The 24,953-nt window shown below is 40.9% G+C and overlaps 1 protein-coding gene across 2 annotated transcripts in view; it reads left to right on the plus strand.

Annotated features, from left to right (window-relative positions):
- The window catches only part of LOC126162703 (targeting protein for Xklp2 homolog), a 155,027-nt gene extending 136,500 nt beyond the window's left edge, over positions 1–18,527 (plus strand). For both annotated transcript variants that reach the window (XM_049919356.1, XM_049919355.1), the window contains exons 9-11: positions 2,158–2,331; positions 2,432–2,647; positions 17,937–18,527. In XM_049919356.1, the coding sequence (XP_049775313.1) occupies positions 2,158–2,331; positions 2,432–2,647; positions 17,937–18,110 (564 nt within the window). In that variant the 3' untranslated portion in view covers positions 18,111–18,527. The remainder of the gene's footprint in view (positions 1–2,157; positions 2,332–2,431; positions 2,648–17,936) is intronic.
- The last annotated feature ends 6,426 nt before the right edge of the window (positions 18,528–24,953 follow it).

Below are 24,953 nucleotides of genomic sequence, written 5' to 3' on the forward strand. Positions count from 1 at the left end.
CCGTTGTAAATGAAATACAAGAATTTAAAACCAAAAATAGGAGATTATAAGGTGCTGTTAGTGAACTAGAGAAATGTGCTGATGATTTGGGGGATAAAGCTGAAAATGTGGGAGATAAGAAATATATTTTCCAATAAAACAGTTTCAGAAGATTAACCAAGGGGAAAAAAGAAGAATTGACAGGAATAAAGTCTAAAATTGAATCCATGCTGAAAGATGTGAAAGTAAATTAGAGTATATAATTATAATTATTATGTATATAGATATTGGTATAGTATCTGTATAAAATATGCTTACAAAATACATATTTTAAAGTGGCACAAAGTGACCTTTAATTGGTTTTGCTAAATTAAAAAAAATTATTTTAAATTTGCAGCTTCTTTTTTAGTTTTCTCTTTAGAATGAGTGTTTTCACAGGCCTTCAAGTCCAAACTTTTCAGATCAGGAAAAGAGTGGGAACCCTGTTATACAGTATACCCTTAGGCAATGAAGTGCGGCACTTGCTCATAACTCATATTGCGAAAGTAACATTGCTGTTCGTACACCCATGGAGCACTCTGTGACTGCTCGCCACATAATGAGCTTATCAATTCAGTTACACACATAACAAAAGAGCCATTGACTCTCCATGATACAGTTAAACTAAAAGACTGTGCTCACGCCACCACATGTTGACAAAACTGCAATGCTGCCTTAGTTGAGTCAACTTCCTCATCCACAGATATTGGTTGCAGGCATTGTAGATCTCTCTTCTGTCACCAGCTGAAGTGGCCCAGAGTAATGAGCTACTTCCGTGCAGGGTTGGTTGCAGCAGTGAGTTATGGCAGGGGTATAGGCAGAAAGTCAAACATTTTATTGAAATTTCATGCTAATGCACTTGCAGAACTTCGGTGGAGCAGCCAAGCCCTATTTGGCATGTTCTGCACTTGGGAATGCTCTGATACCCAGTGAGCTTGCTCAGCCGTGTGTGCCCCAGTTAAGTGCAGTTTAGCTGCTCGTGGAAAGTGCCAGTGACATGGAGGATTGCCAAAATACTTGCGGGAGTGACAGCCTCTAGGACTGCAACTTGCCCTGTGAGTGAAGGTGCGTAGTACCAGGATGCCCTCCGCATAGAAAGGTGAGTGAATGTTCCGCCTCGGTATCGGTTTTTTGGCCATCAGGGCAAGAGTCTGGCGGCTGCTGCTGCTGCTGCGAGCCTAGAGGTCTATAAAAAGGGTATATGACTTCGGTGCAAATAGTGCCTTCTGCCACGCATTGCTTGGTGGCTAGTGGAGTATATATGTAGATGTATATGAACCCGTGTTTCATCCCCAATAACAAAATGGTCAAGAAACTAAAACCTTTCTCTTGGTACCACTGTAGGGAATGTCAGTAGTGTGGTCGCATGTTTGGTTTTGTTTTCATATGTCAGTTGTTTTGCCACCATAAGACAATTTTGTGCAACAGTGACTGAGACATAAGGGGAAATTGATGAGAGAGTTCCGAAATTGTGAAGCACTGGTTCTGTAAAATTGCTTGCCATACTTTCTCCATCAGTTATGGTGTTACGAGGAATGGTCAGCCACTACGGTGTTCGTCATGAATATTGGTTTGTGATGCATTGAATTGCCTGCACCATTTTCTGACCATACTGTTGTTCATAATGTAGTGTCCATACATGTGGCACAATTGGTGATGGATATCTTTTGGAGATTTTTCCCGAGCATGCAAAAATCAGATGACTGCACAAACCTTGCAGTTGCCGGGAGACTATATCAGAGCAGCCATTGTCTATTGTGTTTTTATCCTGTGCAGTAGCCACTGTCGTCACAAGACTGAAACTGCAGAGCATTATTCCCACATACCTCTTCTTCGCTCCTGTGCATTCACATTTCTATCTGGCTACTTTTGCCATCTATGGATGTGATTGGAAATTACTTTCTAGATTCACCTTGTATGAACATATTTTGCATGTTGATGTTACATAAAAATCTGAGTTTAAATGAAAATGTTAAGTACAGCAGTTGTTTGCAGTTAGTGATTAATGCATTTTACAATTTGCAACTAACACAAAAAGCTTAAATGAATATTGTACCAAAACATAACATTTCCCATAGCTGCACTTGCTTTGCGTCATTTCCTCTGCTTGTAGTTAGTACATCGGATTTACTGTTTCAGGTTTTAGAAGAGGAGAAAAGAGCTCGGGAATTCCGTGCAAATCCAATACCGAAATCAGTAAAATGTTCAGTCTCGCAATCAGAATTAAAATCTCACCCTCCTACGCAACCCGAACCTTTCCATTTGTATACTGAGGAAAGAAGAGTGCAGCATGAAGAAGCACTGAAAGCAAAAGTAAGTCTCTCCCCCAACTCTTTCTTTGTTAAAAAGCTTTACTTAAATTAGTACAAATACTGTCAGTTGGTGTGTATGCAGAGTCTAATTGTTTTTGTAGCTTGAAGAAGACCGTCGAGCAGCAGAAGTGACACGGTTTAAAGCCAGGCCTCCTGTTGTCCTCATGAAAAAACCTTTTGAACCAGTGAAGCCACAACGTGTGTTCAAAGAAATAACAGCTATATGTCTAAATACTGATATTCGTTCAAAAGAGCGTGAAAGATTTGAAATGAAAATAAAGGAAAAAGAAATGCTTATGGAAGAATACAGGAGACAAGTAAGTTTGCTATCTGTTTCTACTTGCATTTAAATTGAATTTGCAATATCAGTTGTAGTTGTGTTCTCGCCACATGTTCAGACGTAGCATGACTGGACTTTTGATCTGTCTCTTCTTGTTTCTATTTGTGTGGTGTGGACTTGGTCTAAAAATGGTTAGTCTTACTTCAAGTAGTTGTAACAAAAATTAGACAAGAATATTACCTTGCCCAGGGTTTTTGGGAATCATCACATTCCAGCTGCAGACTGTAGGGGAATAGTATAAATTTTTGGTTTTGTGCCAGCTTTCTTAGATTGGTTGTCATCAGTAATTTGTCAGTCCTGGTCCCCCCCCCACCCCCACCCCCCCCCCACGCCACCCCAAGGGGCTCACGGTCCTTTCGTGAGTACATGCGTGGCGAGTACAGGGCCCCGAGGTATTGCAGCCTGCCTTCTTTCCTGAGCTGCATTTCCTTGCCTTTCCCCTCCTTTCCTGTCCTTGCTCTTTCCCCTTCACCCTCTCCTTGCCTCTCTTGGTGTCCTTGTTTATGTTGGCCCCGCTATCCTCCTGGTTATGTTGGCTTTCCAATTTGGTTTTGTTGCGTAATTACCTCATCCTTTTGGTATTCTCTGGTCCCCCTCTGGGTTTTGACCTCCATTACTAAATTTCTGTTCCATAGTGTGAGCCATTTGGGGAAGAGCACCTTACCTAGTGTTTCTGACATGTGCCTTCCTAGTTCCTTCCATCTTTTCCTTCACATCGTTGTCTGATGGCTAGGGTGCATAGCCAGCACTGTAGCCAGCCCGTGTGGTGGGGTCTCTACGTACCCTTTTGGTTGAGCCCCCTGAAAACACAGGCTTCACACTTCTGATAACTGAGCTGTGACCACCTCATGTAAGCCTAGGAGTGGTTGCTTGTCGTCCTGGAGCATCTGAACTCCTGGCAGTGGCCACGGTGCCAGACGGCCCTTGCTGTGGCTGGGTGGTGCCCATGGGGAGAGTCCGTGATCGGAGTGAGTGGTATCAGAGTGGACGCTATGCAAATGAAACGCATATGGGTCCAGAACTCTGGCCGTTCTTCTACGGCTGTTTCTTTGCATGGAAATGATTCTTTTAGTGCTGCTTCTTCTGCTCCTTCGGCCTTCCCTTCCATGGCTACCCCCTGGGAGGAGGGTCAGGCTCGTCGGCCAGGGGCTAAACCTTTCCCCCGCTATCTGGTTTGCACCAGGACTGATGGGGATACTTTCACCAATACCAAACCTTTATGTTTTGTGGAACACATTGAAGACTAGTTTGGTGAAGTGCACTCTCTGAGTAAGATGCGGTCGGGTTCGTTGTTCAAAACTGCTTCAGCTGCCCAGTCTGCAGCCCTTCGTGCCTGTAACCATGTTGGCACAATTCCTGTGTCCATTACCCCCCACCAGTCTCTCAATATGGTTCAAGGTGTGATTTTTCACAGGGACCTCATCCTTCAAACTGATGAGGGACTTTGGGACTGTATTGGACGGCGGGGTGTTCACTTTGTTCAGCTTGTTCAGAAGGGTCTGAAGGACAATTGCATTGATACTGGTGCCTTTGTCCTGGCCTTTGAAGGGGATACCCCCCCCCCCCCCCCCTAGAAGGTCAAGATTATGGTTTATCGATGTGACGGGAAGCCGTACATCCCACTACCTATGAGATGTTTTAAGTGTTTGCATTTTGGACACACGTCTCCCCGCTGTTCGCAGGCCCCTCTCTGTGGTGACTGTGGACGTCCACTCCATGAGGGGAGTTCCTGTTCTCCCCCTCCTGTGTGTGTTAATTGTTATGGCAATCATTCTCCACATTCACCAGATTGCCCAGTTTATAAGAAGGAAAAGAAGATACAAGAGTATAAGGCCCTTGATCGTCTAACCTACACTGAGGCTCGTAAGAAGTATGCAAGTCTTCGTCCTGTGTCCATGATGTCTAGCTATGCTTTAGTTACACCTTCACCCCTTCCTCCCCCTTCCTTCCCCTGTGGCTCCCACACCTTTCCCTCCGGGTGCCGCTCCCCCTCCCCAGCTGGAGAAGTGCCCCACTTCTTCGGCATCTACAGGTCAAGGATGCCCCTCCCGGGATACCCCTTTCCGGCACCTTCCAGGCCAAAGGTCTGCTGCCACACGATGACCACAAGAACCACGGTCTGTGGCCCCCCAGGTCGCCCGACCTCTTTCCATTCCAGATCTTGCTGCAGCTAGCTCCTTTTTGCCGCACAGCCCTCCTCGATCTCAAACAGAAAAGAAGAAGAAACGTAAGTTCCACGCTAAGGAGTCTCTAGTGTTGCCAGAGGTCTCGTACCCATCTTCATAAACTGATTTTGACATGTTGTTTGTGGATGTTGCCCCCTCCTTGTCTGTGACGGATGGTGACCCAGCGGCATGACTGGTTTTAGCCTGTTCACCCCACATTTGAATCATCGTTCTGTGGCTATCCAATGGAATTGTAATGAATATTACTGTCACCTTCCAGAGTTGAAATCCCTTATGCACCGACCCTCCATGGATTCCGTGTTTTCTGTCGAAATCAGGTCGGCCCCCAGCGGGCCTCCGGTGGCGTTTGTACGCTGGTCCATACAGACGTTGCTAGCGTGTGGGTTCCTCTTCAAACTACATTGGAAGCAGTTGCTGTTAGGGTCCACCTGGACTCTGAGGTCACGGTTTGCAATCTTTATCTCCCTCCTGACAGGACTCTTACACCTGCTGCCCTAACTGCCCTTCTTCAGCAACTCCCTCCTCCCTTCCTCCTCCTCGGGGATTTTAATGCTCATCATCCTTTACGGGGCAGTGCATTCCCACCTAGTCGGGGTCTTCTCATAGACCAGTTTCTTGCAGACCACGACTTGTGCCTTCTTAATGATGGCTCCCCTACTCATTTCAGTGCCGGTCATAGTACCTTTTCTGCCATTGATCTTTCTCTTTCATCTCCCTCCCTCCTCCCTTCATTACACTGGTCACCACACGACGACCTTTGTGATATTGATCATTTCCCATTGATACTCTTGCTGCCTTCCCGCTCCCCGATGGACAGGTTACCTCAGTCTTTCTAATGAGCTGATTGGCCTCTCTACACTGCACAGGTCGTTTTTTCTCTCTCTTTGTCAGGTTGTATTGATGACATCCTACATGATGTGTCTGATGCAATTGTTCGCTCTGCTAGCCTTGCTGTTCTACACTCATAGGGACCATTTCGCCGCCGGCAAGTCCCGTAGTGGAGTACGGCTATTGCCATTGCGGTCCGTGATTACCATCGGGCTTTGCAACACCTTATCCTTTGCAACACCCATCTGTTGCCAGCCTTATTACCTTCAAACACCTTCGCGCTAAAGCCCGATACTTAATCAGACAGAGTAAACGGATGTGTTTGGAACACTTTGTTTCTTCCCTTGGTTCTACTGTCCCTCTGTCACGGGTATGGGCTACACTTCGCTCTCTCCGAGGTTCCCGTCGGTAGTCTACCTTCCCGGGCCTACACCTGCCGGATGGCATTTGCATGGACCCGTTGATTCTTGCGGAACATCTTGCGACCCATTTTGCAACAGCATCGGCATCAGCCTCCTATCCGGCTGCTTTCCTTCACCAGAAACAGCAGGCCAAAGCTTCCGCCTTACGTTTTACCCTTGTCAGTCAGAATCTTAAAACAACCTTTACTGAATGGGACCTTCTTTCTGCACTTTCTTCTTCTCATGATAGGCCCCTGGCGCAGACTCCGTTCATAACCAACTGCTTCAACATCTCAGTGCTCCACAACGGCAACATCTTCTCCAGGTGTTGAACCGTATTTGGCTCCAGGGTGACTTCCCTTCTCAGTGGAAGGATAGCATTGTGGTTCCTGTCCTTAAGCCTGGTAAGAAACCCCTGTTTGTCGAAAGCTATCGACCTATTAGCCTGACAAATGTTATTTGTAAATTACTTGACCGGATGGTAGCGTGTTGGCTCAGTTGGGCCCTCGAATCTCGGGATATATTGTCCCCTTACCAGTGTGGCTTCCAAGAGGGACAGTCTCCAATCGATCATTTACTTCACTTGGGATCCGCAGTTCGGCAGGCTTTTTCCCAGCACCGCCATTTGGTTGCAGTATTTTTCGACCTTCGCAATGCCTATGACACGGCTTGGTGCCATCACATCTTACTTACACTTCATGAGTGGGGTCTTCGAGGCCTGCTTCCGATTTCTATCCGCCAGTTCCTGTTCCATCGATTGTTCAGGGTTTGGGTTGGTATTGTTTTTACTTCTCCATGGACCCAGGAGAATGGCATCCCACAGGGTTCTGTATTGAGTGTACTTCTTGTCCGCATTGCTATAGATGGACTTGTGGCCTCCGTCGGTCCTTTGGTCTCCCCTGCTCTGTATGTGGATGATTTCTGCATTTGGGTTAGTTCCTCTTCGATGGCCTCTGCAGAGCGGCAGCTCCAGGGAGCTATACTGCGTGCCTCTACATGGACCCTCTCACACGGATTTCAGTTCTCTCCTTTAAAATCGCGAGTGGTCCACTTCTGTCACTGTACTACGGTCCACCCTGATCCAGAGCTCTCCCTCGATGCACGATGATTATTTCTATAACTGTAATTAGCGAATTTACTATATGCAACAATGCATCAGTTGTTAGCAAGCGTGTATAAGACCCGTGAGAAATCATCTGGGAGATACAGTATGTTATAAAATCTGGAGCAACATTCTGTGACTTAATAAATTGTATGGCTGAAAATATAACTCTTTTCACATCATTTTAACCATGGTGTTCTCTGGCCCGTTTTCACTTAAGAAACTTACAGGGAAGATCAACTGCAGCAAAGTAACAAAATGAAAATAAATTCTGGTCAACATTTATTATTTTTAACAAGATCGAGTTACACCCACTGTATTTCGAGAACATTTATTTTAGCTACCATTGACAAAATTAATATTTGGTAAAGACGTTTACTTTGAATTATTTTCTGTTGACAACATTTATCGCAGCAAAACACAAGTTGTCTTGCAATAGTATTTCACTTTCAGTGGATGCTGTTTGTTTCAGTAGTCACTGGGATAAATATGGTGCCTTAGAGGTAAGAAATTTCTCATCTTTTCTGCACACATGTGCCACCTCACACCCCGACTCAAAATAAAGTCATGTAGTGGAGGAGTGCATTCAGGGATCTGTATTATTGTCCCAGCTGCAGGTTGCCTAGTGGCTTCCAGCTAGGACAACAAAAATTTTATTTTCAATATCTCACGTAATTATTGGCAAAATTTAAAATGCTCTTATAGTCTACTCATTAACCGGGATAACGTTATATTACAAGTTTATCACAATAAGACATTTATTACATGTGCTTATGCTTATGTCTTGAGACACTGTAGTGCACAAGACACAAATCATACCAACTGCATTCATCCTGTGTTTGAGAATGAGTGCACTTAGAAACTTCCAACAAACATAATTTTAATTGTTATGAAACACTTTCCCACAAATGTCCCATGCAAAATGATGAAAGGGAATAAGTTTCATACTTCATTTTTGCTGTTCTTGCAGTAAAATTACTTTTTTACTACTAATTGTTTTTGCAACACACTTTGCAGACAGTATCCGCATATAGCACTGAATTTATCCACAAAATTATATTATTCTGCAACATGTAGTTCAGGAGATATGGTGTCATAAAGATTGACAAGTGTAAAAAGTAGTTTTTGCCTAAAATGAAGTGCAAATTACCCAGACTGGATTCATTCAGTCTTTCATAATAAGAGCACTTTGCAACTGACAACAAACTTCAAACATAAAACCTGTTCTAAACTTTTTCTGCTTACTTACTAATGTCAGATATTTATCACATTAACTCATTTGGAAAGTAATCATACATCTGAGGCTGTTATATACATGAGGCTTAGATTCTTTAAGGATACAGGGTACTTTTCCGAATTATATAAAAATCAACACCTATTTCTTTCGGACACTGTTTATAACGCATATGTTCCACAGATTTTTTTGTTGATATTGGGTAGTGCAGCACACTTTCTAAACAAATTAGAAGTATTTTGAATATTTTTGAACCTGCTTAGGGTTATTAAAAAATTACAAAGAAATGGATGATTCTTTTTTTTTTTTTTTTTTCAAAATGCTTCCTCAAATTGAGGTATTATTTAATCCAATGTTATATGTTTGTAGGAGACCAGAATTTTACCAGATATGCATGACATAATGGCTGAGGTACTAGACCTATTTAATTCCACATATTATGTATATTACAAGGATAAAAAATATTACATCATACATTTTAATTTTTGTAATTGTTTTCCTTTTTAAAATGTTATTTTTTTTTCTATAATTTAGTTGATTCTGCAATAAAGCTTAGGTCTACTACATAGTTACGAACTATTGCAAGTAACAGAAAAAAATAGAGCAATGCTTTATAAACTTTAGGAAAGAATTGTGCCTGAATTCTGAAAAACACAACTTGCGGGAAATTGCAAATGCAGGCTGTATACGACCCGGGAGATCCGGGAAAAACCCAGGAATTTTTTCACCTGGGAGAAAACCGGGAAAAACCCGGAATATTTTTAGAATTCCGGGAATTTTTTGTTGTTTTAGTTTTCAGTTAAATTTTTGTAATTTTGACTGGTAAGAGCCGATACTCTAAGAAAGGATATTACCGTATCCCGCTACTGCAGAATAATACTTCAACAATAAAACATAAACGAGAGAAAAAAAAACGAAAATAACTTAAATTGCAACGGAAATGCGCCATATACATCAACGACACACAGTGCTCATGCAAGCGTCTGCCAACTGAAAATGTGTCAAAGGCATTAGGAAGACTTTGCAGTGCTTCATAACAACAAATTGCCTCCAATGAGCGTGAAGTCGCAACTGTTTACATTCGATTTGTTTTAGCAGTTACGCGCGGGCTCATGCGCATGCGCTGTTGAGTCATGTTTTAGTAGTAGATTCTCCCGCTTCTGGCTACAGGAATGTGGCTGTTGGCAGCAGTCGCAGCAAGCAGCTAGATGTTACCGGGGAAGGGGGCGCCAAATTCATATTCTTGAGGAAAAAAACTTGTTTCATAAAGCGCCTAGCATTCAGCGCACGTTTTTCTATCGATTATTCATATGATTTTGAAACGCTTCCCTGTTGAATTTTGAACACATTTTAAGTTGATTTCTGAATGAATTGACTTTTGAATGAATGCATGCATAGTGTACGTAATGTCTGTCAGGAGAATCCTCGACGCATCTAGAAATAAACTTTCCACAAACAAAAGGGGACGGGGCTACACGAGCTTGAGGGAGTAAAGGCAAACGGATGAATGCCAATGGCTGTCTGTTTATGTGGTTGATTCGGTTTGCGATTGATCGGCATTGTTATAATTACTAGTGAAATCCATAGATTCAGACTACCAGGATGGAAATAAACGACTGACAGGAATAACAGGTGAGAAAGATTATGTATTATCTTCTCAATGTATTCAAGAAAATGAAATTTTGACAGAAAATTTTTGGCCAGATCGCTACACTAGTAAGGACCAGTAGTACAGTCCTTGGCCAGCAGCCGCATAAGTTCTATTCTGAAGTAACGCGGAAAACGTGTTGTTCGAACACATAATAACGCCTAACTGGAAAATAATCGCGGAATAACTAAACCTGTGATTCTGGCAAGGTTAGTGAAGTTAATTGGCGAACAAATTTTGACAGTCCGCGTGACCGCTACAGTTGCAGGTTTGAATCCTGCCTCGGGCATGGATGTGTGTGATGCCCTTAGGTTAGTTAGGTTTAAGTAGTTCTAAGTTCTAGGGGACTGATGTCCACAGATGTTAAGTCCCATAGTGCTCAGAGCCATTTGAACCAAATTTTGACAGTGGCAGCAATAGCTACAGAATTGGTGATGACAAGATTGTTTGTTAGAAAGAGGAAGGAGAAGAAATGGGGACATCACACAAATTATGGAAGAATAAGACGATTCCAAATTTATATAAAAATTTCGTAATACTACTTTTTGATCTCATGCTTGAGAAGCTGGTGCGTATGAATGAAATGTGAAACTGTTTCCTAACATAAAGCTTTTTGCTTGTAGTAGGCCTAATAGGCATTTGATATTGGTACTTCGTGGATTGTATTCTGTCGTGTTATAAAAATGGCCATTTGTGCCAAAACAGTCTCATTTATTTGGTGTGTTACAAAATTGCTGCCATATTAGAAAGGCCTGTTTTGTTGTATCTAGCAGACAGTGATAAAATAGACGTTATCAGATCAATAAACCACACCAGTCTTGGGTATTAGTTGTATTAACAGCTTCTTCAGTATTAGATAACGACATTTCGATTTTTCATGTAGCAAAATGTTTGTCAAACTTTGATGAGGTAATAGATTCTTTTGCAGAAAGAAAAGCACGCCATGTAAAGCTGTAGCAAAATTAGAGAAAAATATGCTAGGAACTAAGGTTTGAAGAAATGTGTAATTTCTTGCTTATCTCTTGTCAGTATTGGTTTTATATATCCTATATTTAATTTTATGTCACACAAAACAGCAAGTTATTAACTAATAGGCAATAAAGAGTTCAGATTTTCTGAAGAGTTCTTGTTCTCTCGATTACATATAATCACATCCGCTATTAATTGCGAGATTTTTTTTAAGAGGTGCAGGCTGTCAAAGCGGCCGACTGGGAGCAGGGGAAGCACCATAGGACATTTCAATTTCCACTCTCCTGAATATAGTTTGGACGCGCGATAGAAAAATGCTTTATGAAGAGGCGTGGCACTGCACTTTGGCATACTTAAGACCAAATAATATGTCGTACATTTCCTCGAATATGTATGTTGTATGTTTCAGACTTTTCAGAAAGATGTGTGCTACAAGATGAACATATTTTGAAAATTCGATATTTTTTTTTTAGTATTGACCCGGTTCGCAAATGTCGTAGATCCAGGGCTGATGCGCAGAGCAGTCTGAGTTATAGTGGGTAGTCTCCACATGACCTGTGTTTACATTTAGTGATTTTGCTGTTTCCCCTTCGTTTACTCTCAAGTCAAATGAAAACAAAATGGATATCTGTGGCCGGGAGCTATCAAGTGAATTAAAACACATTCACATAATTACGGAAGGCTGAAATATGTCATTAGTTTCAGATTTTATTTTATTTCCACCTTTCTGACAGTCAAGCATTAATCGCCTTGCTGAACAACGAAGTTATTTTTGTCTGTTTGCTAAAGAAGTTTTTGTTAACCTTCTCCACAGAGGCAGTCAATGTATTTGAAATGAAATGTTTAATTCCACAGTACTGGCTAGTTTCAACTCTTCACTGCATTTCAAGTGCACGTTTTCATTTTCTAGCATGTATGGCATTATGCCACAATAAAGAACCAAACATGATATAATACAGTACTGGTGTTCCAAGAAAATTTACATCCCGAAAACCACACTGAAAAGCTTAATACAAGGTCGCGGTCTACTTCATTGGGAATCTGTACTTACAAATGTGCACTTTAAAAGTGCACATTTAATTATATGGTTCACGAAATTCCGATGCTCTCGCAGTATCCTCTGATGTCTTGTTTCTTTTATGACATAATGTATGATCATTCAATGTTGTACACGTATGTACATACAGGTTTCCTACGTCATGATAGCTACCAAAGTGCGGTGTCGCCTGTTATCTGCGCTCTCTGGCAACTGCTGAAACGAAACTATTTCTAACAGGTCGCGGGAAAAAATTGCGAACAGTGGTTTAAAAAGCGTTACTTTCAAAGTAAATATCCTTTTACGTAAGTTGAACTATGTGCAAGAATGTAGCATGAATTTATTAAATCACAGAGCGTTTGACTATCATTTAAAAATCAACTCTTTGATGACGAGCCATTTAGAAGAATTTCGAACCCTGAAGATCAGACATTTATGTCATTATTAAAAATTTTACTGGCACATTTTTGTGATATATCTTAAACTGTAACACGCGCGAAAAAGATCAACAGTATATGCGAAAGCTTAGCTTCTCTTGCAGCTTGAGACCAATACTATATGTGAAAGCTTTGCTTTTCTTGTAGCAACACTATGTATATTAATTTAAACTATTAACTTTCCCTGTCTGTGTGTTCGTGCTACTTAACAGTGATGTTGCTGTTGGCTGACTACATCACGTGTCCTCGGCTGGCGAGATCACGTGACATGAGCTATGAACGGCTTACAAAAGCGCATCGAAATCTCTATTTCAATGATTCGTAAAGTAACATGCGGTGTTTGGTGGAATTCCAATGTATACTTTCGTAATACGAAAATACGCAGCGTACATGTTGCTGCACATCTAAGATATTTCCAAAACCTATCTTTTTCCCTGAGTTACTTTTTCTAAAGTGCCGGGAAATTGTACATCCTTATATAAAACCATAACCATTCAAAGGATTGATAAGGGAAAATATACTGTCACCCGGGAGAAAGTGTATTTTTAACCGGGAAATCCAGGAATTTTTTTCCTTGTCCACGTATACACCCTGAAATGAAGATATGAGTCCAATTAAACTGTGCCTTAGGACATGCCTCAAGCATTGTCTTCATCCTGCAGCATTTCTTCGTCTTCATGCTTCCTCTTGGCATTACTTTTAGCAATTCTTGCTTCTGTGGTAACTTGAAGAGCAAATCTTTCACTTTCATGCACTCGTTGTCAGTCACAGACAAGCAATTGATATTCCATATTAGAGCCACATTTTATGCCTAAATTTCTCAAGACTTGCAACCTTCCTACCAATCCAGCATTGAAACATATCACTGCATCTACTACACCAACTTTTAATGTATTTACTCCTAGAAAAACATTTTTGGGTAATCTTTCCCATATGAAATGGTTGAAACTTTCATTTGTATTCTAAGTGCCCCCATAAAGACATTTACTAAGCAAAACAGGGTCACTCAGGTCTCTAAAAACTAGTTTTATTTCATTCATAATGGGCTCAGGAAGAGGATGCTTATAATTGTATATTTGACCACTTTCTTTTACTTTTTGGTAACCACACCAGGAATATCCTTCTTTAGGGCAAAGTCCGTGAACAGGGTGGTCATCTTTGGACAACTTAAGAAAATATGTGGCCCATACAGCTTTTCTCATTGCTCCAACATCATTCAGAGATGCAGTTCATCTAATGGCCAGTCCATAACAACTCTGAAGAAGGGCTATTTCAGTTTCTGTCAGTCTGCCTTGGCCAGACACAGATTTTCCCATCAGATAGCAACTTTCCTTTCATTTCTCTTCATAGCCTCCTCAATGTAGCACCCATCCTCTTTTGCACATGTCCACAACACTCCAGTTTTGTTACCAAGCGATCACCATAAACATTGAACTTATTAATTTTACTGAAAGCTTTAGAGTCCGCATTACCTAGGTACTTTGTATATCTAACGTTATAAACAGGCACCGAGCTCTGAAATATTTTTAGAGCTCAATCACACTCCATACATCCACTGTAACCATCATAATTCTTAGAAAGCTGGTGTTCAGTATGTCCTTCAGTGTTACCATGTCAGATGTGGCAGTACTGAGATAAGCACTCAACATCAACTTCTCCATACTCCAGAGAAGTAGCACTTCAAACGCCATTCAAGGAATGATGTCCTCGATGTTGCCATGTCCCGTCAAGTGCAGCAGTAATGTCCCTGGTTCCACAGTTTCTTCTACTGCATGTTTCATAGATGCTTTAGACACAACCGTCAAGGCACCTAAAGGTATTTTTATGCACTTGTTGAAACTACTCAGAGGAGGAGGTAGGTCCATCAAACCATAAAATGTTTGAACAGCCCTTTTTCCTTTTCCTTTTCCTTTGCAGGCACTGCATACACTAACTTCAAATTCACATCATACGAATTATGCACAGTGTTCGAAGTCATTTTCGAGGTAGATTTATTGCAAGATCTACACACAACAACTAATTTTGACACTAAACCCTTCCTGCTACTTTGTTGTTCAGTTATTTCCAGACAGCCTACACTATCACATTGTTTACATTTCGCCACTTCCTTTATCAAAGAAGATAAGATGCCCACATCAACAACTACAAATCCACTACAAACAGCGTCATTGTTAACACAAAAATTTGAATCACCAGGAGGCGTGCCATGTGGGAGTTTCCCTCACCTAGTGGCAAACTATTTTCTTCTTCTTCTTCTTCTTCTTCTTCTTCTGATACTCCAGAGTTAGGCCTAGAGAAATTAAATTCTTGCTTTTGCCATTCCAGGCTAGGCCTAGGGCCTGTTCCGGTATCACATCTACAGCCACAGGACCAGTCTGCAGTGCACAGTTAAGTACGTGGCAGACGGTTCATCGAACCACCTTCAAGCTGTTTATCTACTGTTCCACTCTTGAACAGAATGCGGGAGATCACAGTTAATAGTAACTGATGGAAAGTTATCAAGTAAAACATAAGTGATAATCTGGCATTCGTCGGGATGGTGTTATAGGCTGTCTGGTGCTCCTGATATATGTAAACAATCTAGGAGACAGTCTGATCAGCACTCTTAAATTGTTTGCAGATGCTGCTGCCATTTACTATCTTGTAAAATCATAAGATGATCTAAATCAATTGCAAAATGATTTAGACAAGGTACCTGTAGGGTGCGAAAAGTGGCAATTGACTAAAAAGATGTGAAGTTATCCACAGGAGTCTAAAAGAATTCTTCTAAATTTTGGCTAAATGATAAATAAGACAAATCGAAAGGCTGCAAATTTAACTGAATACCTAAGGATTAGCATTACGAGGGTTGTCCACAAAGTAATGCACCACATTTTTTTTTGAACAATTCTTTGTTGAACATAATGAGAAATACACACAAAAAAGGATGGTATTTTATCTACACACCCTATTTTTCCACATAATCTCCATCCCATTCTATGGCCTTGCTTCAGCGTGAAACGAGGGCATGTATACCCTGTCGGTACCAATCCTTGTCCTTGTGGCAGAGCTGTGTTCCACCGTGTGTATCACCTCGTCATTGTCCTCAAAATGTCTTTCATGAATGGCACCCTTTAATGGCCCAAATGAGGGAAAGTCTGAGGGAGCTAGGTCAGGGCTGTCAGGTGTGACAGCTGTGTGTGGATGGTCTCCCTAACCGCTGCAAATCATAGCACTCTGCCAAACCGCCTTCAGATGACCTCACACACCTTGCCCAGCGACTAACTGTACTTCTGTTGACAGCAGGTGCTCCATAGACTTTGCACAAGTGTTTCTGAATATTCCCCACAGTTATTCCTCTGCAGTGAGAAATTAAATGACGGCACGTTGCTTGTAATGTAAATCACCTACAAATGCCATTTTGAAACTGTCCTGCAGCTACGCTATCTGTTGAAAGTGATGGGAACTTGACGCGCTCACTCAGGAGACTTCATATAATACGTACGTAATGTTTTGCATTTGTTGCACTATTTTCGGCTGAGGAAAATAATGCGGTGCATTAATTTCTGGCAACACTTGTACAAATAACTTGAAATGGAGTGATCACATACAAAGTGTTGTGGGAAAGGCAAGAATTTTTGACAGAACACTTAAGAGGCAACAGATTCACTACAGAGACTGTATTACTGTGCAGTATAGGATCCTTATCAGATAGGTTTGACAAAGGACATTGAAGAAGTTCAAGGAAGGGCAACTAGTTTTTTGTTATCGTGAAATAGGGGGAGAGTGTTGCCAATATGGTATGCGAGTTGTGGTGGCAAACGTTAGAACAAAGGCATTTTTTGTTCCGGTGAGATCTTTTCACCAAATTTCGATCACCAACTTTCTTCTCTGAATGCAAAAATAGTGTGTTGGTGCCCACCTACATAGGTAGAAATGGTCATTGTAATAAGAGAAGTCGGAACTAGCAGTAACGATTCATGCGTTTATTTTCCGGTAAGCTGTTTGAGAGAAATAGCTTGAAGGTGATTCCATGAACCCAGTGTCAGGCACTTAAATGTGATTTGCAGAGTAATCGTGTAGACCAGAATAGGCTCTAGGCCTAATCCTGAAGTGTCAGAAGAAGAAAAAGACAGCTCCATTAAGTTTCGGGAATGCAGCCGCATGAATTCTGCTTCTTCTTCTAATATTTCGGCTGTATACCTTTCAGCCATCTTCAGAGAGAGCCGTATGGCTGAAAGGTATACAGCCGAAATATTAGAAGAAGAACCAGAATTCATGCGGATGCATTCCCGAAACTTAATGGAGCAGTCTTTTCGCCGCGAAAACCTGAAGATTCAAGAAAAAGACAGTTTACCATTGGGTGGGAAAGGGGTGGATGGTAGGAGTGATAATTGAATCCAAGCTGGGTTGCCTGACATTGGTCTCTTCCTCAGCCTTCCTTTATTCCAAGGCTCTGTGTGAGCCCTTGCAGTCTGTACATTTTTATGTACATGGCTTATCGACCTCTAACAAAACTCCCATCCAGGACAGACAGGTAATTTTTGTTCAAGGTTTTTCTTTCTTAGCCTTTGGCAGGTCAGTGCCTATCTGCAAGGCAGCAGGGTTAGGTCTAATGCCTCTTCCAGTTTCACATCTACATCTACAGGGGCGGAGGGAGGGGGGGGGGGAGGGAGGAAAAGGTTGATAAAAAAGAAAACAAAGGCAGCCTGGCACAAGTAAGTGGAAGTAATGTCAGACTTAGCTAGGGCCCCATCTGGTTTGCACCCATAAACTCCCAAGAATGTAGCCAACTATGAGTCTACACTTCGTGTGGGATCTGACCAATCTTACATGGGTGACCTACCAGGATTGCTGCCGCCAGCATAGCTCAGTGGATCATTGAGGCACACAAATTTCCCCACCTGTGTTAAGCTGGTAGACCATGGGGAGTATGTTAAACTGTTAACTGCCATAGATGCACTGTGTGTGTGTGTGTGTGTGTGTGTGTGTTCGTCCCCCCCCCCCCCCCTCCCGCCCCCAATTGAGAACCCCTGGTCTCTTCTTCTGCCTTTCCATTCTTCCATACACCCTTATTACCCCCCACCACCACCACCACCTTCCTCAACCCCCCCCCCCCCTTTTCTCACCAGCTAGTCACCCCTTGCAACCTCTCACAAACTTTCAGTATAATTGCAGGTCCTTATGTGAATTTTACGCATACATCCAAATTTTTGTATCTTGTACTGAGAAAAAAGAATAGTAGTTGCCGACTCTAAAGATAGATGTAAAGCTCAGACACGTGCACTGTGTGCCACCCATCAGTTATCTGTTCAATTTTTGTTTTGTATTTCAAGCTATAGTTCATCACATTAAACTGCATTGTCATGAGTGAAAAAAATGCCCAAAGTTTCTACTTCATGATGATGATTGTCATTGTTCATTACTGATGCTTTTGTCATTTCAGCTCAAAGAGGAGCAGGAAAGAGAAGAGGAAGAAGAAAAAGCAAGACTGCGCAGGGAGGCTATTCATAAGGCCCAACCCATTTCCAAATATGCTCCTGTTGTAGTTGCAAAATCTACAAAAGAACTGACTGTACCAGAATCACCATTTTCAAGAACTAAGACATATAAACACTGACTGAGGATTTATGACTTGACACTATTATATATTTTTAGTCCTTGTTTATTTTTGATATGTTTTAAAACTATATATTAACATTCTTTAAAAGCATGTTTAATAAAGTCTCTTGTATAATGAAATGTCAATAGTTGTCTGTGGATAAGAATGTGTCTATTTTTAATTAGACTGGGAAAGTTACATAAAAGTATCTACCAAAAGTGATTACTTCATAACAATGGTAATAGTGTCATGACAGAAGGGCTCGTGTTGTTTGTACATGAGCTTTTTCAAGAGCTAATACAAGTAAACAAAACAAATGAGATTTTATTATTTGCCAATGTAATTTTATATTTCTTGTTTCATTTTTGACAAAACTATTTCCCATACTTTTTAAAAACCTGGTTAATAAACTTCTTATTCTAATGAAATGTCAGTAGTTGCCTGTAGTACTGGATGATCAGTGTGTCTGTTTCTAACTTACTATGGAGAGTTATGTAGAGGTGAAACTTCCTGGCAGATTAAAACTGTGTGCTGGACCGAAACTCGAACTCAGGACCTTTGCCTCTGCAGTATCCTTTCTTCCAGGAGTGCTAGTTCTGCAGGGTTCACAGGAGAGCTTCTGTGAAGTTTGGAAGGTAGAAGACGAGGTACTGGCAGAATTAAAGCTGTGAGGGCGGGTCATGAGTTGTGCTTGGGTAGCTCAGATGGTAAGAGCACTTGCCCGCGAAAGGCAAAGGTCCTGAGTTCGAGTCTCGGTCCAGCACACAGTTTTAATTTGCCAGGAAGTTTCATATCAGTGTACACTCCGCTGCAGAGTGAAAATCTCATTCTGGTTACGTAAAGGTATCTGTGACAAATGGTTATTACATAATCATGAGCTCTGTGTATGTTCATGGTAGTCATCTGGAATAGTTATCAATTTTATGCAAACATTACGTTGTGTGTTGTTTCAGTTTCAGTAGGTTTGAAGTTCGTAAACAATATCTAGGCAAAGGTAAAATTTATTTATACAGTATACATAAATAATTCTATTACAAAGGCCGTCGTGAAAATAGGCATCTTGAGGTCATCTAACAGTCGTACAGCATTGCCTGTTTGTGACACTTTCAAATGTGAGTACTTTCCAAGTGAAAATTCTTGCCAGTAGTGCAAAAACAATACAAACTGATGTTACAAGATCTTTTCAAGAAAAATGTTTTTTGACTTCAGTTGATGGGAAAACCAGAGCCACTGACATATTTGGGCTGAAAATGATGCATGAACATGCTGAAAGTTTATAGATACATTTCATGCACATTTTGTCTTGAAAACATGAGAGTATTCTGAGGAAAACATAAAATAATGTAAGAGTTGTGCAACTGCTCTGCCTGTGTTAAAAAAGTCATCACTGACAAATTTGTGTTTTGTTGGACCTTGTAGAATCGCCCAGTGAGAAAGCTGTTAATAAAACTATGAAACTTAATTTTGGTAACATCTGAGACACAGTTATTGTAGTATACACTGTCATACACAACAGTAAGGAGAGAGAGCCTACAGATTGGCGCAGCAACAGTCTTCGTAGGAAAGCTGGATAGGAGCTGAGATGATTAGCAAAAGAGTTAGTACAACAAACAGCAGATTTATTTAACTTGTATCACTGGTAATGCAGCAAGAAACGAAGTCCAGATGTCTCTGAGGAGCAGCTCCAGGTGCAAGAGTGGTGCCACCAGCCATCCTATATTGTGGTGGCAGAGAGTGCTTATAGTCCAGCATGGCTGCAGGCATGCTGCATTGGGTCCACCGGATCCTGCACAACTGCTGTTGGTATTGAATGTAAACTTCCAATTCCATTGCCATCTGTGATACACTGGTAGAGTGGTGCGATACACAGTACGACAATTATTGTATCATCACTTATCATAAAGTTTTATTTACCAGAGAGTCTGTGCGTGATTTTAGTTCCAATGGCTCCCATTAATCCGATTGAGAATATTCTCTATTTCCTGAAAATTTTTTATTTTCAGCTCTTGTGAATCATTTGTCGTTGCGTCCATTACCACAATTGCCAATATATGTTGTAAAAAAGTAACTGTGTACTTTCATTGGTGCATTTTACACGAAACTATGTTCTTGCTGCTGCAGTGTCTCTGCATTCCACTAAAATTTTTTGTCTGTCATTATACTTTCTGAATAAAAAACCAGGTGAGCAGAGAAGACAAAAGTATGGAGGTCCCTGAGCCAAAACAATTTATTTTTTCACAGATTGCCCTGTTTTTCTAGTTGTTGGAGACTCTTCTCCATCACAGAATTGAACTACTGTTCTGTGTAGTAACTTTTTGTGAAATTCCATAATTTACATTCTCATTTATATCCTTTTCTTGGAGAATCAAAACATGTGCTCACATCTAGAGTGTCTACTGATGGTACTGCACTGTTGCTATGGAAGACAGTTTATTTGGAAATACTATGAGATTGTGTTATTTCGTGAACTTGCAGAATATTTACATATTCCTGGCTTCTTCACTGTTGGCCATATCAGTGAAAAAGTCTTAAATATGTTCAATACAATTTTAGATTGTTTTCAAAAGTCTTCCAGCCCTTTATGCACAGCAACCCAAGCATTACTACGTATAGGTCCTTCCTCCTGCATTTTGCTTACTACCAAAAACAGGTCAACATACCTTTCCATGGAAGGCTGAAACCACACATGAACACACGATACTGCATGGAAGCAAAGAACATTCAGTTGGCACTGACCTACTGCAACTAAGCTGTGAGACGGGGGAATCGCAGCTCTTAGCACCAACAGGTTGCAGGGAGTGGTTGTGTCCTTGGGGGGTCTAATTTTGTGATGTCCACTCTAATTGGTGTTGTCTAAAGCAGCCTGTTGATTGTTGGTGATGTGATTGTGAAATAGAAACACAAGGGAACAGCTAACCCAAAACTAGGTGGAATTCATATCTTGACAGTCAGGGGCCATCTAGCATTGTGGAGGGTGGTTCCAAAATTTGCATGAAATAAACAGGACAACTCGTTCATGAATTCCAAAGTGCTAGCAACAGTTCAGCATGCACAATGCCTATGTGAGGGTGGTTAAAAAGGAACGATGTGCAGTGATGGAACAGCTCCTCATATGCCACACATTTCTGTAGTAAGTGCTAACTGATGCCCCTGGACAGTGGATGACTGAAGATGAGCAACTTGAATTGCACTACACCCTATTGCCATCCAATGGAAAGGTTAGGGTTTGGTGAATGCTGGGAGAATGTTACCTGCCATCATGTGTAGTGCAAACGGCGAATACAGTGATACAGTAGGGGTTGTTTTCTGTGGTTAGGCTGTGGTTCTTTTATTGCATTTAAGGAAATCCTAAATGCGGAAGGATATGAACACAGTTTACATCATTGTATACTCTGTACAGCAGAGGAACAGTTTGGAGATGATGGTTGTTTGCATCAGCACAACAATGCACCCTCTCATAAAGCAGCATCTGTGAGGCAACAGTTGGTGGACAATAACATTAATGAAGTGGAGTGGCCTAACCATAACAAACGTCTCAAAAATGAGATCGACAGGAAGTGCAAAATGGCTAAGCAGGGATGGCTAGAGCACAAATGTAAGGATGTAGAGGCTTATCTCACTAGGGGTAAGATAGATACTGCCTACAGGAAAATTAAAGAGACCTTTGGAGATAAGAGAACCACTTATATGAACATCAAGAGCTCAGATGGAAAGAAGGGAAAGCAGAAAGGTGGAAGGAGTATATAGAGGGTCTATACAAGGGCGATGTACTTGAGGACAATATTATGGAAATGGAAGAGGAGGTAGATGAAGATGAAATGGGAGATACGATACTGCGTGAACAGTTTGACAGAGCACTGAAAGACCTGAGTCGAAACAAGGCACTGGTAGTAGACAACATTCCATTAGAACTACTGACGGCCTTGGGAGAGCCAGTCCTGACAAAACTCTACCATCTGGTGAGCAAGATGTATGAAACAGGCGAAATACCCTCAGACTTCAAGAAGAATATAATAATTCCAATCCCAAAGAAAGCAGGTGTTGACAGATGTGAAAATTACCGAACAATCAGTTTAATAAGCCACAGCTGCAAAATACTAACACGAATTCTTTACAGACGAATGGAAAAACTGGTAGAAGCCGACCTCGGGAAAGATCAGTTTGGATTCCGTAGAAATACTGGAACATGTGAGGCAATACTGACCTTACGACTTACCTTAGAAGAAAGATTAAGGAAAGGCAAACATACATTTCTAGCATTTGTAGACTTAGAGAAAGCTTTTGACAATGTTGACTGGAATACTCTCTTTCAAATTGTAAAGGTGGCAGGGGTAAAATACAGGGAGCGAAAGGCTATTTACAATTTGTACAGAAACCAGATGGCAGTTATAAGAGTCGAGGGACATGAAAGGGAAGCAGTGGTTGGGAAGGGAGTAAGACAGGGTTGTAGCCTCTCCCCGATGTTATTCAATCTGTATATTGAGCAAGCAATGAAGGAAACAAAAGAAAAATTGGAGTAGGTATTAAAATCCATGGAGAAGAAATAAAAACTTTGAGGTTCGCCGATGACATTGTAATTCTGTCAAGACACAGCAAAGGACGTGGAAGAGCAGTTGAATGGAATGGACAGTGTCTTGAAAGGAGGATATAAGATGAACATCAACAAAAGCAAAACGAGGATAATGGAATGTAGTTGAATTAAGTCGGGTGATGCTGAGGGAATTAGATTAGGAAATGAGATACTTAAAGTAGTAAAGGAGTTTTGCTATTTGGGGAGCAAAATAACTGATGATGGTCGAAGTAGAGAGGATATAAAATGTAGACTGGCAATGGCAAGGAAAGCGTTTCTGAAGAAGAGAAATTTGTTAACATCGAGTATAGATTTAAGTGTCAGGAAGTCGTTTCTGAAAGTATTTGTATGGAGTGTAGCCATGTATGGAAGTGAAACATGGACGATAAATAGTTTGGACAAGAAGAGAATAGAAGCTTTTGAAATGTGGTGCTACAGAAGAATGCTGAAGATTAGATGGGTAGATTACATAACTAATGAGGAAGTATTGAATAGGATTGGGGAGAAGAGGACCAGAAGAAGGGATCGGTTGGTAGGACATGTTCTGAGGCATCAAGGGATCACCAATTTAGTATTGGAGGGCAGCGTGGAGGGTAAAAATCGTAGAGGGAGACCAAGAGATGAATACACTAAGCAGATTCAGAAGGATGTAGGTTGCAGTAGGTACTGGGAGATGAAGCAGCTTGCACAGGATAGAGTAGCATGGAGAGCTGCATCAAACCAGTCTCAGGACTGAAGACCACAAAAACAACAACCACCATAGTCCCAACCTGAACACAGCTCAACATCTTTGAAATGAACTAGAATGCAGACTTTGGTACAGGCCTTAAGTGTCCAACACAGCTACCATCTCTGGTTTCAGCTCTTGATGAATAATGTGCTGCCATTCCTTCACAAACAACTCAATGGATGGGTCACCAGCAGATTTCAAGCAGTCATGAAGGCGAAGTGTGGGCGCACTCCATATTAATGTCCACTAACAGTATCCAGATGCATTTGATTTGATTATCAGTCACTGGCATCCACTTTGGTAAGAAATTTGGTGAGAGTATTTTGTGCAGCATATAACTTAAGACTGTTTACAGTACTTGGCTTTGAAACTACTTCACCATTGTATTCCACCTAACTAACCATCGCAAGAGACAGTGTCTTTCTTTAGTCACCTGAAGATTTCTTAAGGGGTAAAAAAAAAAAACTCTTTCAGTATTTGCATTTTGGCTTTAAATGGAGAAAATAAAACTGTCCATCTTCCATAAGTATCAGAGAAACTAAGCACATTTTTGTGAAAAAAAGTTAAATTTTTTTGAAATCTTGATTCTGTAAGGTAGGTCAATGACTGTTTTAATGGTAGAGCCTCAAACAAGAAAAGACTAAACTGTGTCCTTTACTTCCACAAAATGGTGATTTTAACTTAACACTTCTGAAGTATTAGAATGGGGTACAAACACTGTGGAATGTAAGAACCGAAGATACAGTTCAGAAAACTGGTTTTCAAAGAGTCAGTACTGACACAGATTTAAATGATTTGTAGAGAAGGTAAGGCTTTACAGAAGGGAACATTTTAATAAGCCTCTGTAGAGCAAGAAATAAGCCTGATTGTTTATGCTTGAAAGAACTCAAAAGCTTCTGGTAAGTAATAAAACAGTTTGTTAAATTCAAGAGAGTCCTTAAGTTGATCTGAAAATAACATTTTCTCTTCTTGCTCATGTCACAATCGTACCCAACTGTCAAATGACCTAAGGCTTTGTGAATGATGTATCACTTGGTAAAAGTTTCTCTCACACTTTAATGAGTTCTGTCTGTAACATGATATGCATTTGAAACTGCAATTATTTTTCATTGTTAAAATAATCAGATGCTTATGTCTGTAGAAGGAGAGAAATTATTTAAAAAAATAGTGGATGAATGTTTAACGGACTTCTGGCCACATTAGACGTGAATGTAAAATAAAATGTTGTCATTGTCCAAGACTTTTTTTAGTCTGTGTGGCACTTTATTTAGATGTCTGAATTATGATGTGGAGACTTCACTGAACTTCCATACGCAGTCAGATTGTTAAAGCCTGTGATTGATTAACGTTTTGTAGCGATGCTGATTTTCTTATATGGTAGATAACTCAACTTATTTCTCTGCAGTCTTTCAGCATCAAGTGCCCACTTCTGTGCACCAATTATGAGTATAGCCTACATTTTATGTGAAATTATTTCTTGGCTGATTTGATGATGGAATATTCATGTCACCTATATTTGTTTGTGATGCTGTGTATAGCATCAACAGGTTTGTTGAATTCG

Source organism: Schistocerca cancellata, chromosome 2 (assembly GCF_023864275.1).
Source record: "Schistocerca cancellata isolate TAMUIC-IGC-003103 chromosome 2, iqSchCanc2.1, whole genome shotgun sequence".
In the NCBI taxonomy this organism is placed as follows: Eukaryota; Metazoa; Arthropoda; class Insecta; order Orthoptera; family Acrididae; genus Schistocerca; species Schistocerca cancellata.